General features: G+C 40.3%; 2 protein-coding genes and 2 non-coding genes across 5 annotated transcripts in view; 2 read left to right on the top strand and 2 right to left on the bottom strand.

Annotated features, from left to right (window-relative positions):
* Window positions 1-453: 453 nt before the first annotated feature.
* LOC138025215 (mitochondrial amidoxime-reducing component 1-like) lies at window positions 454-12,608 on the bottom strand. Its single transcript, XM_068872422.1, has 7 exons — window positions 12,342-12,608; window positions 8,125-8,298; window positions 7,444-7,606; window positions 6,683-6,823; window positions 4,420-4,487; window positions 2,346-2,417; window positions 454-1,059 (listed from the first exon to the last, which is right to left on the bottom strand). The coding sequence occupies exons 1-7, from the start codon at window positions 12,551-12,553 to the stop codon at window positions 936-938; spliced, it is 954 nt and encodes a 317-aa protein (XP_068728523.1). The 5' UTR covers window positions 12,554-12,608; the 3' UTR covers window positions 454-935.
* Trnaa-agc (transfer RNA alanine (anticodon AGC)) lies at window positions 9,122-9,227 on the bottom strand. Its single transcript has 2 exons — window positions 9,191-9,227; window positions 9,122-9,158 (listed from the first exon to the last, which is right to left on the bottom strand). It is a non-coding gene; the product is annotated as a tRNA-Ala (tRNA).
* A 931-nt stretch (window positions 12,609-13,539) lies between the features above and the next one.
* The window catches only part of LOC138027158 (probable inactive tRNA-specific adenosine deaminase-like protein 3), an 11,310-nt gene continuing 6,203 nt past the window's right edge, over window positions 13,540-18,646 (top strand). Inside the window, exons 1-5 of one of the 2 annotated variants that reach the window (XM_068874675.1) lie at window positions 13,540-13,620; window positions 13,729-13,800; window positions 14,047-14,101; window positions 14,229-14,302; window positions 14,806-15,013. In XM_068874675.1, coding sequence (XP_068730776.1) covers window positions 13,575-13,620; window positions 13,729-13,800; window positions 14,047-14,101; window positions 14,229-14,302; window positions 14,806-15,013 — 455 coding nt within the window. In that variant the 5' untranslated portion in view covers window positions 13,540-13,574. Of the gene's footprint in view, window positions 13,621-13,728; window positions 13,834-14,046; window positions 14,102-14,228; window positions 14,303-14,805; window positions 15,014-18,646 lie in introns of both variants that reach the window. The other variant, XM_068874674.1, reaches the window with a different exon arrangement.
* Window positions 14,684-14,755, top strand: Trnae-uuc (transfer RNA glutamic acid (anticodon UUC)). The gene has a single exon. It is a non-coding gene; the product is annotated as a tRNA-Glu (tRNA).

Genomic DNA, 18,646 nt, shown 5'->3' with positions numbered 1-18,646 from the left:
TTCTGCAACTGGTCTCGCGACGTTTTTGGCCGTTGCAAAGTATGTTACATTGGGCAATGATACGTAGTCATAACAAAATAATAATGCAAGGCTGGTTGGCTGGAAATTTCCGGATACGGCTACCGAATTCGCCGGATACGTGTGGACGCAAGTCGTATTCGAAGAAAAGGTAATGGCCGGATACAAAAATTTTCGGATACGTGTGGACGCGGGAGCCTTAAAGGTGCCTGCAGCACAGTCTAGAAAGCATGACAGACCACAACACTTGGCCTCGTACATTTCGCAAACAAAACCTCTTCAGGGTCACACGCAAGAACTGTGAGAATCGCATTCAACACAGGACAAAAACTCTACCTTTCTTTAACATCTCAGAAACACGTAAGACACATATCTGCATCCTTATAACTGGCAAAATTTTGCCAAAAAATTATGAACTACATCACTGTAGCAATATACTTTTATATCTTTATTACACACTCTTTGACATTCTGTAAGTGAGAAAACAAACTGCTAAATACAGGACACAATTCGCAAGTAAGAACAGCAACTTTAAGAATTTCAAATCATAGAAAATTCTCTTAACTTACGTTTGTCACTTGCTGTTTGTTAATTTAATAGGCTTTCTTTTCCTTGCAAAAACTTCGTTTTCCTCTCTCGGAATAATCGGTGACTGGCATCAAGTATAGCGGTTTTAACATATATACTTGTATGCTTTCCTTGGAACCTTTTTCTAAGTACCAGGACGATCTAACGTAAATCTTTTTTTGACCTCCTTCTCTGGATTGTTACTTTATGTCAGCAAAAAAAAAAACAAAAAAACATGAAACTACTGAACACAGTCCAAAACAACTTTTTGACAGGCCAGTTCACAAAATTTCGCATTTGACCTCGCTTTCTTACAGAGGCTAATGCTGTGTTTGATGATCTCAATGATCTCATGAAATGACCATCACGGCTTGTCCAAGCGAAATGACACCTTCTTTGTCCCCTTCCAAGGTAACGTGATTCCCAAAGAGCGGGGACAACTGTCTTGGGTCGCGACCTTCTGGAAGCCTTATCCTGAAAGCACAGAAGAAAATTCTTAACACAGTAAACAAAACGGCGACCCCAAAATCAACAACCGATCATTTCCCTTTAACCAATTAGCTACAATTTTATTTATTGCCAACTAAAAATCCTTTCATCTTTCGTAGACATTTTCCACCTTTTCCTTGCAATTTCGCTTTAACCCTTTTACCATTGACTACAATGCGCATGCGTTTTGCTCAGAACACGAGCTCAACTCGTTCTGGCAACTCGTTCCACGACGAGATTTCCTCCAAAACTCGAAGTGCGAGGAACGAGTTTTTGAAAGGTAAAGTTTATCTTTTGTAGCGGGTTATCTCTGCCATAGGTGTATCCCATAAGCACTTAAACTCTTCATCGAAGGCCTAGGATGGTATTTTTGGGCATTTTTTTGTTTTGAATAGCACATTAATCCTCCTTCCTTTCTGCCAACATCGTGTCAAAATTTTAAACATGAGAAGCTCTCGTGATGTCGTACTCGTATGTCCTGATTACACGTTTTTTACAAGAACGACAACGAGTACGAGTACGAGATGGACTCGTTCTCGTACTCGTTGTCAATGCTAACACTCTCTAATGGCATTTATGGCAGTGAAAGGGTTAATGGGGACATGTTGTGGTTTTTGAGCGAACCTACAAGCAATTGCAAAAAGAGTTGAGAACCCACTGTTAATAACCGTACAATGCGTGTCATTCAAGTCAGCGCATCCCCCCCCCCCCCCACCCCCAAGCAAAGTTGTTCCCATTTCCATATTGGCACTCAAACTAGAGGGTACCAACATTGAAAAAGGAGGTGGGGAGGGAGGGGCGTTCAGCTTTTTCTTATGAACTGGAAGAGGGGTTTTAGGAAGAAGAGGTGAATTTTCGATTCAGTGTCTCAACCTTTTTGCAATTGCTTGTAGATTTTGTTAAATGAGCTTTAAACAGTTGACATAACAGTGATATGGCGCACGACCCAGAAAATATCAGGTCGTGAAACGACGTCACAAATTTTTTCGCAACGCATAACTTTTTTTTTTAAGAAGGAAAGCACGACGTTTGTGATGTATAAATCATGCCTTTCACTATATCAGGCGTAGACAAATGGCTACAACTTTCGTTTACTTCGCGTCAAGTTCACCCCGCTTGTAGAGCATTTCTTAACTTGAACAAAAAAGAAAGGAAACGGGGAGGAAAGCACCAGAAATGGAAGGGATAGTTTCGAAGCGTCTGTATTTACACCTAGCGTGCTAAAAAAGCTTCATCCCGATTCTGTGAAAGTATGCTAATATTTTAATCACCTTCTCAAAGTTGTCAAAGGTTCCTCTCCGTCTTTCATGCCAAGTAGGGGATCAACTGTTACAACTTGACACCTGTGAATGATTCGTTGACTGTTTCACTGATGGCTGATAAGGATAAGCAGCCTGAATGAATGACTGTCTGATGGTTCGGGTTAGCTGGTTGACCAACAGACTAGCTAATTGACAGACACGCTCGCTAACTTCTGACTGGCTGACTAAGTGACACACTAACTTACGGCATGACTGGCTGCCTGGCTAACTTTTCTTTTAAATTCGTTCAATAAGTAACTAACCGACGAACACCCGATACTTCACCGACAGTTAAGCGACTGAAAACCAACAGTTTACCAACTGACGGCACATAAAAAGCCAACTGTCAGCCGGCTGTTGGTAAACATTTTCCGAAAAGGTTTCAGTCGATTGTTGGCCGATGGTGTCAGCTGTTTTTCGGTACACAGTCTACTATTTATCTTTAATTTATTCGAATATAGGGGAGGCGCGGACCTAGCCTAACGGTTAGGGCGCTAGACTCCGGATCGAACGAGCCTCTCTTCACCCAGGCGTGTAAATGGGTACCGGCAATTTAATTCTGGGGGTAACCCTGTAATGGACTAGCATCCCATCCAGGGGGGAGTAGAAATACTCCCAGTCACTTCATCATCTACCGTAACCGGAGATAAGCGCCGGCCTGATGGGCCACTAGGCTCGTAGCATACTTTACCTTTAATCGAATATGTACTTCAAAATAACAACCTTACTCAGAAATTTGTTACAAAACACCACAATTAAGACGTTCCACAAATATTGAAAGCTCGATTTAAAATTTTTCCTTTGTCCTTGTTTGGGCCTTATTTCCATTGCTAGGGCTGCCCTTCTGATAGATTACATGGGAATAAAGAGTCAAGCAACAGAAACAAAGAGCTCATTGATCGTGGAATCAATTTTTAGCTCATTTTTTTGGGCTTTTTTAATATCAAGGATCTTTCCCATACACCTTGCGGTGCCTATTGTCCAGAATAACGCTTAAAGAAAATCAGCATTCCTTGAGATATCATCACTGACAGTTTTTGTGTGTGTCGATTTTACAAAAAAAAAACAAAAAAACAAAAAACAAAACAAAACGAGGAGTAAAGATGGAATTTACGTTCAGGTATTAAAACCTTTTTTCTCTACATTTTCTTATGGACGGTTGTTATTGCGCATACGTTCTGCGCATCTCGAGATACTCGGGTTTCCTATGAGGGGAGCTTATTAAGGGATATTTTGCGCGATACAAAACTATGCAGAGAAAGCAGAACTCAGCAAGTGCTCTAGGTATCCAAAAAGAAAGTTGGGGTAACCATGAAATTTTCAGTGACAATTAACCTTAAATTTGGAAAAGAACGCCATACATAGCTTTGTAATTTAAAACTTTTTACAAATAATAGTGATTAATGATATTTGAAAAATGCGTGGTTACCCCCAATTTTCTTTTTGGATTTCAATAACACTTGTTAAGATCTGCTTTTCCCGCATATTCAGTTAACCGCGCAAAAATACCTTTGAATTAGTAGGCACTGTCCTTACCGTGAGGACACTCGAACCATGAACACTTGATATTTTTTTGTACATTTTTTAGTGACTATAGAATGTGGGCTCGTCCTTTTGACAAGAGTATTTAATGTTTTTACACTTACAAAATGCTCTACATGTAACACTATACATCATAAGAAGAGCCTTTACTTCTTCGTCGTCAAAAAAACAATGTACACAAAAATGTCAAGTGTTCACAGTTCAAGTGTCCTTACTGTAAGTGGACAAATATAAATGTTAATTATGACTATGGATGCACCACTTAAGTAAAGTAAATGAACGTACAGTGGCCAAAACGTCTTTTTCCACTTTCAACCGTTAACTTTTACTGTTAATGTTGAAAAAAAAGAAAATAAATAACTTGAGGTCTCAGCTTGGCTAGTGCCAGAATAAGTCTTTTTAAGACCTAACTAGAATCCGTTTTAATAACAAGGATAAATCACTTTTTGTTCTGAGAACAGAGGAATTAATTTTTGAAAAAAATTAGGATCGCAGGCCTTACCTTCCACACCGTTTCAGAAATCTAAATTTTATGTCGCCTATTTGAATTATGTTCCTTGCCCATTCATCCTGCGAAAAACGGGAAAAAGTGTCAGAATCTACTCATTTCTTCATTAGCATCACTAAAATCTTAGGCAGCTTGATTTAGAGGCTCAAAGATTATGGGGTCCACACACTTTTAGGACCAGTTTAAGGGCTTTTCCAAGATTTAAGAATTCCTTTTTTATCAGTTCAAGTCCTCCAAGAAAATGAATAATAAAATTAATCATTAATATTTGTTGAGAAATTTGTGATTCAGCTGCATAAATGCATTTACCTTTCAACAAGTTTGGCAAGAATATTTTGATTTATTTACAAGAATATTTGCATTCACTACTGAGAAGTTTGGTAGAGGTACATGTAAAAACATCTACATGTACATGTTCCAGCACTCGGCAAAGTCCCTTTTTTACTTATGGCTGTTTCTGCTTAGGTGGCCTCATACACCGTAAGCCTTTTTAGAGACATCACTGCCAAGTCGGCCACTTCTGCTGGAGAGAACAGGACAGCTACAACACAGGGGACGTCATCCCCTACTCTTCTTGAACAGTGTATGGCTTCTTTAAAGTCCCACAGGGAACTTATGAACACAGAAGATGTAAATTTTGTGAGATTGGGCCTACCGTTTTTTGTCCTTATCCGAAAAGACTTGAAAGTCTAACCATTTGCAGATCAAATTACAAAGGCAGCACTTTTTCCTCAGTTATTTTAAGACCCTGAGTGTTGATCTGGCTGGGGTTTGAGCCCACAACCTCCCACATGACAGCCTGATGCTCAACCAAAGTAAAAAGTCTCTGCTTACAAGCCAGAAGACTCATCAGGCCGGCACTTATCTCCGGTTTCATTAGCATGAAGCTACTAGAAGTATTTCTACTCCCCCCTGGATGGGATGCTAGTCCATCACAGAGTTACCCCCAGCATTTCTCCGGTACCCATTTTATACACCTGGGGGAGAGAGGCACCGTGGGAGTAAAGTGTCTTGCCCTAGAACACAACACAATGTCCCCTGCCAGGACTTGAACCCGGACCACTTGATCCGGAGTCGAGAACTCTAACCATGATGCCACTGAGCCTCCCACAACCAAAGTGCAGGCCATGATAATAATTTGCCTTCAAATAAGTCTTATGCCTGGTTTCCATATGACCGCAATGATCACTGCGATCGCCGAACAAAGTGTTTGAACAGTGATCAGAGTGATCATGTAGAAACGAATTGGTCTCCCACCGTTGCGATTGTAGCGACTGCAATCACTGAGATCAAAGTTTTTCAAATGGAAACCCTTCTCCAGCGATCGTGACGATTGTAGCAATAGAAAGATATCCCAGGGAACTTTGAAATCGATCATTTTATACCACACAATACTTTGTTATAAAGTTCCTCTCTCATCTGAAATATCTCTCGAATCCAAAAACTATGTTTCCGTTTTCCCCTGCGCTTTCTTCGTTTTCTTCAGCGAATCATGGAGAGAAAGAGAAAATAACAAGACTCAAACAAGGGTGGTTTGTTCACTGCCACCATTGTGGATTGAATTTGGCACCCAAATTTATGAAAAAATCATCCTATTGCAACTTTGACCAAAAAGTTTCATTTGGGCAAATTATGTTCAGTCCACCCCCCCCCCCAAACAAAAATTTTCCTGTATGCCGATGAATATACTAATAACACCCTGAGAAGGTGAAGTGTTTCCATTCATGTTGCAACCTGTTGCAGCCCTGTGGGAAATTAGTCTCCCATGCAGCTGTTCTTTGTGTGCAAAAATTTGGTAAATTGGCCACCGTACAGAGATTCAAAAAGCTGATATTTCGAGCGTTAGCCCTTTGTTGGATTCGCTCTGACGAAGGGCTAACGCTCGAAACGTCAGCTTTTTGAATCTCTCTATGGTGGCCAAAATTTACATTATCAACTCCGTTCATAAAACCAAATTTTTGTATACTACTTCCCCACCGACGCAGCACCACAGTTTCTTTAGAAACTACCCCCTTCATTCATTTTCTGTTCTTTGTGTGGTCAAGCAATGCTCCTTCCCACAATGCTCCTCCCCCCTGTGGGGAGGAGCGTTGGGTGACCACACAAAGAATGGCTGCGTAGAAGACTAGTGGGAAACCAGTATTTTAAATACATCGTTAAGATTTATATGTATGCAAACTGTGTACACTCCAATGCATCTAACTTCAAGGTATGGTGTATTGCATTGCCAACAGCTGTCAAAAAAAATAAAATATACCTCTTCAAATGCCTTTGGACCACTGATAATAATATTAGGACGGAATCGAGCCATGGAGATTGGCTTGGGCAGTTCACCATTCAGGGCATCCAATGATGCATCAGTGGTAATGAGATACGGAGCAAAATCACTGAATGATACCTGATAAAAAGGTAGAAAAGACAGATAAGAAATGATCATGATGTTGCTTTTAGATGTGCTGGGATAATTTTTCACTGGCAAGTTCAAGTGAACTTTGAAGCATTTTATGACAGACTCAGCCAAACATGAAGTAAAGCACTAAACTGTTGCTTAACTGTGTACTGTTGACAATCATGTATGTCACTGTTCCCTCTCTAAAACAGAGCACATACAGCATGTGGCCAGTGTATTCAGGCATGCTTTCCAGCACAAGTTCATCACTAAATGATGGCTTTTTCAGTCGCCCTTTTGCTTGTTACCTCAATATTAACTTATCATCTTTCCCAGGGGCACATCACACAATTTACCTTCAATAGTTGCATTTCTCACACAACTTCTTTTGCAGAAGTCCTTACAGAGCCACTTACATTCACAACTCACAGTTGAGTTAAAACAATTTGCAAGTGGCATGACACTAAGGTGCAATGCAATTAAAAAGATAAAACAAGCTATTCTTGGGTAGATTGTACATTTTGTAAATCTTGTAGTTGTTTTTACAGTAAAAAAGTGCTGTTATTGTCGTTTCACCTCTAGGTATGTTCTAGGAACCCTGTATTGTAAAATAAAGTACAATACAGTACCATATCACCAGGCTGAGCAACATTGCCCCACTTTTGATCCTCTTCTATTACTCTTGTCTTGCTAAGCTGGTAAATTTTACAGCCTGGTTTTTCCAAATAAGTTGAGATCCACGCAGCAGCTTCATCTCCAACATAACGACCTTCACCATAACTGGTTTTGACCCTGTAAAAATAGGTTAACAACATGTACACTCAATAAAGTAGTTTTCTTATTATTAGTAGTTTTACTACTAATAATAAGTTCTTTAATGTTATTATTAATATATAGATTTAGCCAAGCCTAAAGGCAGAGCTCCCAGGTATTTGTTTGAGTCTTCAATCCAATTAAAATCCAGTACCTGGTCAGAGATCAACTTAAAAAAAAAAACAACAAGTGACCTGTAAACTGTAAACTTGAGCCCGCGATACGGTCATGAGATACTGATCACACTGGCATACATGGAGGAGTAGACAGTCGTAATGTCGCATGGTGACCAAGACCAAACTTCTTGCAGATGGGCTACCATATTTTCTTACCCATGGTGCTTAGGATGCGTGCCCTTGGGCACATGGACCTTCATGATTATTAAAATGTAGCTCACTTAAGAGTTGTTAAGTTTCATTGCTTGAATTGCACTTTTTGCAACAAGTGTGATGTAGAAGGGGGATTATATAACTTAATTAGAAAAAGAAAAGAAGTACTTTATCTTCTTGAATTCTTCCTTGTCTGGTTGCACGTCCACTTTGAGAGTGGCCATCCCAGGTGCATCAAGACAAAGGTATTTGTCATCTTCAAAGGAAGGAACAACCAGAGCTAATTTGGGGTCTTTACGCTGAGTAAGGTAAACATCATCTTCACCTAAAATGATCCAGCGCCTTCAAAATAATGACACAAACAAAGATGATTAGTAAATCACAGGCATCAAACCCACATAAAACAAGAAACATACTAGGAGAACTTGCTCTGAGTGACAGAGATGATGCACATTGCACAACTGCAGGCTCTTAAAGACATTCCTTCGTTGAACTGTCTTAAAGTGGCCTTTACTGAGATAAATCTCTTCAGTTAAAGGAGGCATGATTTCACAGAGCCATTAAATTACTGGATTACTGGTGACTCTGAACAATGGTGGGTAAGGCTTTAAAATACCTGAGGAGAAAGTAACTATACCCGCAATTGGTTAGACTGAAATGCATATTGTGAAGTGAAGTGCGGGTTGTAGACAAAAGGGAGAAGTGACTTCACACTTATGTGGACAATTTAAGCAATTGTCTCTTATAGTAGACGTCTGAAAACAGGGTTCACACAGATTTTTGGTTGCAAAATTAAAGACTTTTTCCAAACTTTTTCCAAAATGCTAATTTCTTTTTCCAGACCCAAGTTTAGTATGTATAGTTTGTCCCGTGATGCACTGTGAACATACAGTAACCACGAAGCAAATGATGCTGGCGTAAGAGAGATATGAGACTTCTTGGACTTCAATTGAATGTTTTCGCCAGAGACAAAATGTTAAATAAGATTTACTACCTGAAAAAAATCACTTAGCAATAAAGCACTTGTTTCAGTTTTCAAAACAAAAAATTCTCCAGACTTTTTACCATTTTTCCAGACTTTTTCCAGGTCTGGAAAACTGGTTTGCAAATTTCCAGACTTTTTCAAGAATTCAAGACTCCGTACGAACCCTGTGAAAAATTCAAGTGGCTCCACTGGGATTCGAACCCATGACCTCTGCGATGCTGGTGCAATGCTGGTGCAATGCTGGTGCAATGCTGATGCAATGCTCTACCAACTGAGCTATGAAGCCAAACAGTTGGAAGCAGGTCAATTTGTTGGGCTCATTTGTTCCCATGAAGGACTCAATGAATGAAAGACTTAAATGTATACCGGTGTTTTGAGGATCGCTTCTCCGTTTCGTCTACAAGCCACAATTCAAAATATATGTTTGAGTCTTTCATCCATTGAGTCCCTCATGGGATCAAATTCACCCAACAAATTGACTTGCTCCCAAATGTGTATCTTCATAGATGGAGCATTGCACCAGAATTGCTTCTCAATAATGTACAAAATTAATCATTATTAGTGTATACAGTTTACAGTGATCAAACACCTCTGAACTGACAGCCGTAGACAAACAAACCATGAAAACAACAACCAACAATTTAAATCAACAACTAAATTACATGCACAGTAATCTCTTTCACAACATTTTCCGTTTGACTGATAATCTTTACTCCCTCTTCAGCTTAGAACAAGTTTAGAACAAGAGTTAAAATTACTAATAAAAAAGTCAAGCTAAAGCGTAGTAATTTACTTATGCGACTGCAATTTCACAGTCAAACAAAGCAGCTCAAGACTGGACATTCATTTCACACAAAAAGCCTTTAAGTTGAAAGGTATTAATCTAGTAAGGACAGTCGCCATGTGCAGTAATGATGAATTCAGTTCCAAAATAAACAACCGTAGCAAGCCACAAAACCGTGTGACAAACAAGACAAACGATTGTTATGACTCAATTGTTGGAGATTTTGCCGAAAAGCACAGGTTCGAGCTTATCAAACCGCTTTTCTAAGTTTTACCTGGCCAAAAAGAACCTACAGTTGTGAACTGTCCCAAACATTGCTTACAATTGCATTCATTGCAGATAAATGTACTGCAATCCGATATACATTTCTATGGCACCAAGAGTTTAGTTATATGTCTGACGAAATAGACAATGATGACAAAAAAATATGCCAATGATGTCTACTGTCTGAATGGCGATGTGGTGTGTGATTGTTGAAATAGGCCAGAATCTCTGGCAAACATTTTCAGGCTGACCTTCTTCGTTTTTCAGTGAGTTCTACAAAATACCAGTATGTGAGGCAGTAACGCATGCATTAAGAAGGGAAACATCTCCTAAAAGCTAACCATTGTAAATAAGTGTCTTGTCTCTTGCTCTATTTCTCTCAGCACTACGGTATTCTTCATTGAAATTTTCTCTTCTTCTCTTTCCTCAGCTTCTTTCAAGGCTTTCTTCGTTTACATTTGTCAACTTTTGCCGCCTCTTCTCTTGTGCTCTTTCCCGCTCTTTATACCGTTGCTTGTCACTAATATGATTTCCCCCCAGAGTAACGCGGGTTGCCAAATGCCACACGATTTCCCACCAAGGAGAGTTGCCTGAACACTCCTGTCCCCAGAGGCTGTCTTGCCTTCCCACCTCCACCCTGACAGTCTGTATACATAGGCATACGCTGATACCATCATCAAAATTTCTTGCATGGATACATTTCCCAAAAAATCTTACCATGGTGCTCCACTGGCGCACTTTGCGCGCCTGAGCTCCGCTATTAATTCAAACAAAAATAGGCTAGATTGCAGAATACCCGTCCCACATAATATCTAACTTAAAAACTGCTCCCACAGTGCCTAGGTCATGTTGTAACGCTGCAACCACAGTCCTACAGCCCTGTAGTTGTCAGTCATTAAAATGATAATCAGTCATGTTGCAATGCTGTGTAAAGAAGAAAGCACTTGTTTACTGACAAAGCCTAAGTGTTCGTTTCAGTGATTACGCCTAAGCATTCATTTTGCAGTTCAGTCAACTAGACTTTTCACGAGATCGTGTGAAGATTACTGATTAAGACTAGGCACTTGTTTCAGCGATTAGGCCTAAGCCTTCTCATAACATTTTACCTTTCATTTTGTGGTTCGGTTAACTACACTTTTCAAGAGATCGTCTTGCCCTTGACTCACTCAGACTTATTTTACGACTACGGCACTGCGTCACCAGTCGTTCAACTACAGTGTAACTCAGACTTCATTAATCATCGACTGCGGCACTGCGGTAGCAGTCGTTCACTTAACTTAATTGCATAATTTTCTTTGGTCACTGCGGAACTGCAGGAGCAAGAGATTTGTGCCGTTCAAAGTGGGCCGGGTATTCTGCAATCGCTCCACCATAGAGCGTGGACAAGATAATCTAATGTTGATTAAAGGATTTCATAACGGGGTATTGCATTTTGTGGATTAATTTTCGCCAAAAATTCTTTTTGCGGGATTTTAATTTCGTGATCTTTTGAAAAATCGGGAAAATCAAGACAATTAAGGTTAATTATTATATCTCTCAGATAGTACGCACGCTGTAATTGGCTAAATTAGCGGGCCATATTCTACAGTACGGCCCGCTGTACAGCCCGCTAAATTTAAAATTTTGACAAAACATCATATAGCGAGTTTTTCATGTCACTTCTGTTGCATAAACTTGTACTGAAAACTGTTTGAATCTTGCAAGCAACTATTTCAAACTTAACAGCCAAGAAGATTTAGTTTTTGGGATTTTGGCACGGCATTCTTTGTGGCAGTTGAACCTTCCGCTTCACTTTGACTAGAATCCTTGCCCGCGCGCCGGTTAAGCTCAGAGATATAATAAATATCTTACTAACCTCGTTTTCTCGGTCCGTACTGTAAGTTACGGATCCTCGTTTTTTCCCGTTGATTTATGGCCCAAGCGCGAAAATCAAAGGGGAAAAACTCGGTCCATAACTTACAGTACGGACCTCGAACTCGGTTAGTAAGAGGTATATACCAGATATACGTCCCGCGAAAATATAAGATACTTTATACAAACCCTGGAATACCTGTGGTTCAATAAGAAACGCTGAAGCCAAAAACACACTAACCAACGTACAAAGCCTAGGATCCTAAAACTAATCTTCAACGGAACGCTAACACGTTGCCAAAACAGCTAATGCCATTCGCGTAACGTCTCGTCTGCGAAACGGCTGGTTGCCAAAGACACTTGAATTATTTGCCACAAACCGCCAAATATTGATTGATCTCTTCACGCATTCTGTGTCGATTTCACAGTCATGGGACACAACTTTCGAAGATCACCACTAAATACGCTGAAATCATCTTATCAATAGTTTACTGTTCTCACCGATCATATTCCATGCCTTCCTTGAAGCATTTTGCTTCTGTTAATTGTATTCCCTTGCACGCTTTGACAGGGTAAATCCAAAGTTCACGAACGCGTCCAACTTCCGTGTAAGAACCTTTTTTCTCTCTCCTTTGCCACCATAATGTTCCTATGCCTGCTAAAGTGACTATGGGCAAACCAATCAGAAGATATTTTGAGTAAGACGAACTCATACTTGCTTCTTACGTAATTAATAAGTAAATATAAAAGCCGCCTCGGTTGCGTCTCTTGATAATAGAGTTACGTCATGTAACACTTACATAAAATGCGCCACGGCTGCGTGGAAAAAAAACTCTCAGCGTCAAAAAGTCTTAGTCGTGACAAGAAATTTGTAAATCCAACTACAGTTATTATTCGACCAACAAAATGTTAAAATTACTGGAGCTCCTGGATCATGTCTCAAATGAGTGGTCATGTGGTCTTCGATTTAGAACTCATAAACCCATATACGACTCCTACAAGGTCAGTTAGCACCAGAAGATCTATCCTTTTGGGATAGGAGGCAGGTGAGAAAGGAAGTTCAACTAATTCCATTTCTTTGAAGGGCTGGAATCCAAATAAACTGCAATCCGGCGTTCTTTTCTTTCTCTCTAAAGAAAAGAACCCCTGTTCGCAGGTTAGAATCCAAATTGTTTCCCTCGCGCCAGAGCAGAAGGAGATCGTTCACAAAGTCTGTCAAATTTGCGGGGCAGGCATTTTATTTCCCCCGGCGCACGCACAATCGATTTGAACTACAATGTCATCTACCATGTAGAAGAGAACTGAATTTTGGGTAAGAAAGACGTTTATCTTTGAACGCCGGCTAGTTGGCTCAATCGCCGGAGTGCACTAGACTTTCGTGCGGGAAAGCGTCCCCGCACGTACAAGCAGAGACGCTGGTCCTCTGATTACCTTGCCGTAGTCAGTAGTCTGATCTTTCCAGCATATGGTCGCCTTGGCAGGATTAATAGCTTGAAGGGTTACTGTGTAAATGAAACCACAGTTGTGTATAACAGCCGAGAAGTCAGGCTACTTAGCCAAATGCTGGAGCCTCATACAGATAAATGCAGGGCTAGAAACCGACATCGACTGATCGCATGACGTTTCGACAACCGTGACTCGGCTCAAGCTTGAACTTTTGGCGGGAATTCGGTATCTCACTTGGCGTAAGCGTTACATGAAAGTGTGAGCTTGTCATTGTAGGCAACAAATACGATGCTTGAACCAAACAGCAAGAAAGCGAGATTTGAAGACCCAGTTGGTGCGAACATGAACACTTCTTATCAATTTAAATTTTATTTTAACTTTTTTTTCTTATTTCTTATTGATCAGCGGATCGATACAATTGGGTTTTTAAATTTTATTTTAGGATCTAGACAACTGGGTAAACTGATTCCACGAGCCGTTCTTGCAGACGAGTATACGCGGCGATTTGAAACAGGTCACCGAAAACATAATGCATTTTATTTGAACGGTGTTTAAGAAAGCCACTTGAAATTTATCTAATAAAGCCACCCAAGCCATGCACGCGAGAATTCAGCAAAAGGCGCGCAAACTCGCTGTGCTCACGCGCTGCATACAAAACCTCTCGCGACCTCTTATAAAAATGCTTAAAAGCTTATATATTTTCCCCACTCTGTTACTGTTAGGTTAAAAACTACCGATGAATTGAACTTTTAATTTTCAGTTGAAATGTTTGCGGCTGATATTAAAGACAGAAGCCAAACATCGGAGCTAATAAGGTGAAAACACCTATTGATCGCATGACGTAATTATGTCAAATGTTCGCTATAAAGGAAGATAATATTAATCACTATTTCTTTCAGGATTATTTGCAAAGAATTTAAGACCACTACGCTTTTTTTGCAGAAAATTAAGCGATACATTTCCCCTGAACAAATTTGGGCATTTAAAGAGAGTTCGATGTGTAAAGGCGGAGAAAGGTGAGGTTGTCGTAAACATTTTAGTTTGATTATGATTGAAAATATGACAATTATTTTTCTTCTTAGCAAGCAACCTGTGATAATAAGTACAAGAAGAGGTTACGTTTATACAAACGTTGGCCGTGTAGCACTTATATTTTAAACAGAATTAACTGACGAGAGTGTAGTGTAACGTGAAGTGCTAGATTTCTATCCCATATGAACCATGTGAGCGTTAGCCCTACTGATGGAAATGGACCCACACAAGGACAGAGAAAAACTCTGACCAGGGTGGGAATTGATAATAAGTAGACGAGAACAATGACCATTCAGTTGATGCTCTTCTATTGGTCGACATAAGAAATAATCACTTCATTTATTTTGCAAGCTACGTCCGTGTTCTCCCATGTGGTCTAGTGGTTAGGATTCCTGGTTTTCACCCAGGCGGCCCGGGTTCGATTCCCGGCATGGGAAGCAAGTTGTTTTCTTCTGTGATGAAATTTTTTTTTTCTTGTGGTTTTCAGATTCTGTCATTCAAATTATTTTGTGTGTAAAAGAGGGAAACCTTAATTCAGATATTACTTTGAGAGAACTTCTGGAACAAAAAGACATCAAAACAAATACCCTGGGTCAGCCATTTGTGGTTCAAGTTGCAAAGCACCAACCACTAACCAGAGAGCAATTCACTCAAGCCTCTACGTGTTGGCCAGTTAATTTTCATGAGGACAAATAGTATGTATAATTCTTATCATATTATTCATTAATTCAGGTATTGCGTGCAGGTATACTGATAAGTATCTTGCCTTTGATTCTGACCAGGCTAAGTACACCATTTTATTCTATTAAAATTCAACTGGAAGCTTTAAACATAAAACTAAGGATTTGTTAGAGTTTATTTGTAGGAGCCTTGAGGTGATGCCTTGTCAAAGACTGAATTTAATACTCGAAATTGGGCTGTTGCCACAAAAAAGTCTGTCACTAGAACTTTAATTTTTTACAAGGGCTGAGTCTCTTCTATCATGGCTTGATTGCAAGGTTAAGGAGCGACAATGAGTGTGTGTTGGTCCTCATAGCTACCCAAAGTCATATCTCTACAACTGATCAAAACTGGGAGTCTTGGAAACTCAGACCTCAGAGTCTCCCCAAAAACCCTCCGACTCTAGGGTGAGTAGAAAACAGACCCATGCAAAACTGCATGGGTGTCTCAAAAACATGTTCCTCCAAAACACTCAGACCCTTGGATGTCTTGGGTGTCTTGAAAACTCAGACCTGGTAAGAATTGAGTAAGAAAACAGAAAAGCTGATTGTGCTTTGCTGTGGAGCCTTCATCTTGAGAAATTTGTGGTAGAGAAGTCCCTTGCATGATATCTGGCAGTTGAGTGACTGGATATCCATAAAATCTACACTTACAATATCGTGCTACAGTGACTGTATACTCAACTCATAAAATGTGCAATTAGCTTATGACTATTTAAGGAAAGGGACTTTATTTAAGTGTCTAGTCGTTCTAGCACTAGAGCGCTTAAATTGGGGACACTGTAAACTCAAATTAACAGTTAACGCCTGGGGGGGGGGGGGGACTCCCATATGAAACACAGGGATGCTCGTCATCTCGGTTAGGGGTGTAAATTTTGGATTTTGGTCTCGCTTAGGGTGTTCCGTGCAAAGCGCCAATATTTTAAGCTGCCAAGGTCTTGTTTAGGGTTCCGTGAAGAAACACAGAATTACGCGAAGAGAAACAGAAGTCAAATTTTGCATTTTAAAACTACTTTTAGATAAAAGCATTCGATGATTATGTCTTTATATCATTAAAACTCATTGCATATTGTATTTATGTGTGTTTTAAGCGGTCTCTTTTAGGGGTCAAAATTTGCTTAACCCACGCCCAGATTGGTCTCCTTTAGGGGTCACAAAAAGCTGGAGCCATGCCCTGATGCTCTCCTTTAGGGGGCACAAAAAGCTTGAGCCACGCCCAGATGTTCTCCTTTAGGGGTTAAATTCAAAATTTCAGACGAGCATCCCCGTCTGTTCCATATGGGAGTCCCCCCCCCCGGGAGTTAACGCAAATCTAGTCAAATGTTGGTTTTTGACTCGGGGATACTCGGAAAAATCCGAGTGTTCCTTTGCAGGAGTCGGACCTTCTAGTTCGGATGCTCTACCACTGACGAGATTTTTTTATTCGTCGATGTTGACTCTGGGATACACGGAAACATCTGAGTCGAGCCGATGACCTCCTGATAACTGGTTCGGATGTTCCACCCCTGAGCTATGGGGGACTATTAGGAGCCAGACCATTACCCAAGGTTCAGGTCACGATTATAAAATGAGCTTTAGGAAAGGAACTTTACTTAAGTATCTAATATTCTAGCGCTGGAGCTGGAGCAAATCAACTTTTGGTTTTTGAGGAGAGGAGAAAACTGGGGTACCCGGAGTAAACCTCTCGGTGCAGAGTAGAGAATCAACAAACTCAACCCACAAATGACGCCGAGTCTGGGAATCGAACCCGGGCCACATTGGTGAGATATGTCCAGGTTTGACCCTAATTAGATGTACATGGATTTCAATAAGTGTCCCCTTGTTCTTCTCGCCAACTTCAACATCACTTGTGTCTCAGAAATTATACAGACAATTTATGTCACAAAGTGTCCCCCAAATGCTGCTCTTTAAGTAAAGATTAACTGCTGCATTTACCCAAAGCTAAAAATATCGCTAACCTTTACCCTTACGTTATTGTTGAAAATAGGTAGCAAATGCTCAGACTTAAAGGGATACTTTGTGTTGGATGTCAAAATTGGGCGTGCATCTAATTAGGGTCAAACCTGGACATAAGTGACATTGGTGGGAGGCGAGTGCTCTCACCACTACGCCATCCCTGCACCCCCCGAACAAGGAAAAGTACCACCCAGGGGTTGGAGCTTTGTGGCGATCTGAGGTCTGAGATAAGGTACCCAGTTACAAACAGTTGTGGAGGGAAGATGTTGGATGGCTAGCAACCAGTAAGAAGTCAGTAAAATTTTGTAAGTCGCTCCTTACCTGAGAGTACTCAAAGGTGGAAGGCACTCAGTCCTTTCCAGATTTAGAGGTTTTGAGGTAGTTTTTAGAAACACCCATTTGATTCCTGGGAGACTTAACAGATTTTACTCTGTCTAATAGAACCTTTGCATAAATGGCAATGTACATCCTAAGCCTCACATTCATGTGAAAAGTCCTTTGTCTAGAGACATAAGTACGAGGCCAAGGATGTACAAGGTATTGTTATTCAGATTTAGGCACCATTTATGCCAAGGGTCTATGCCAGACAATTTTTTACTTGTCAACTCCGGGCATCCTGGGCTGCCTGTGGACTCAGTGGGTTAAAACTAGTGGTTCCTTCTCATGACTCTTTTGGAGAGGAGAACTAGATACATGATTGCGTCCATCCCCTACATCCAAGGGGTTACAAAGTCCATGAATAAAATTTTGGGTGGCTACAATGTTAGAGTTGCTCTAAAATCTTTCTTAATGCTAACTCATGTGTTTGCTTAAACACAAGGATCCTCCAGCTATGCTGAGGGAACAATATACTGACTCTGTTTATTCTAAACCAAAGATTTTGAAAACATATACATCAGACAAACCAATGCCAGTTTGGTACACTTTTAAAAGAGCACCAAAAGTCAATTTGTCAAACCAACCTTGTCAAACCAACCGTACAATAGGCCATTTTACAGTTGTTTGTGCAGCGACCTAGCCTATTAATGACTGAGAGGCTACCAGCGACCTTGCATTGATAAAGCCCCCACTGCTTTTATCATGTAAATTAGGTTGTTGTAATGCTAATTAGTCCATATTGACATTACAAAAGAATGAATGTTTGTATCAAAACAGGGTCACCGGCAACCTCGCTTCCATTCTTAGGCCACGTAACTTAGATACAACTGTAAAATGGTCTATTCAACCTTGTTCCTGGGGTCTCTCTTCTCTGCTTTCTTAATGACAAAGGAGGCAGAGAAGAGAGTCCATGGCAAGGTTGCCATACAATAATAATTATTATTGTGTGGGGTAATATTAAAAAGTTATCCCCACAGTCTGGCAGCACTATTGATGACTTCGTTTGGTAACTTGGAACATAATTTATTCCACACATGTTCCTTTAAACCATGGCCACAGTGGCCTCTCACCTCAAACACATAATTTTTACATCTCATTAAAAGGAAAGTATGCTAATCATGGGTTTTAAAGGAGTCTTGTGTCAGCCTTTGATCACTCGTATGAAGACACCACAGGGGTCCACACAAACAGTGTGTCTGTTTGTATGTTCGAAAAATAAGGAAATGTGTGGGAAATAGTTAGGAGTCCTAATATCGTAAACTTACATTGAGAAAT

This window comes from Montipora capricornis, chromosome 12 (assembly GCF_036669925.1).
Source record: "Montipora capricornis isolate CH-2021 chromosome 12, ASM3666992v2, whole genome shotgun sequence".
NCBI lineage: Eukaryota > Metazoa > Cnidaria > Anthozoa > Scleractinia > Acroporidae > Montipora > Montipora capricornis.
Note: the sequence above shows the minus strand (reverse complement) of the source record. Positions and strands in the feature narration are given on the sequence as shown.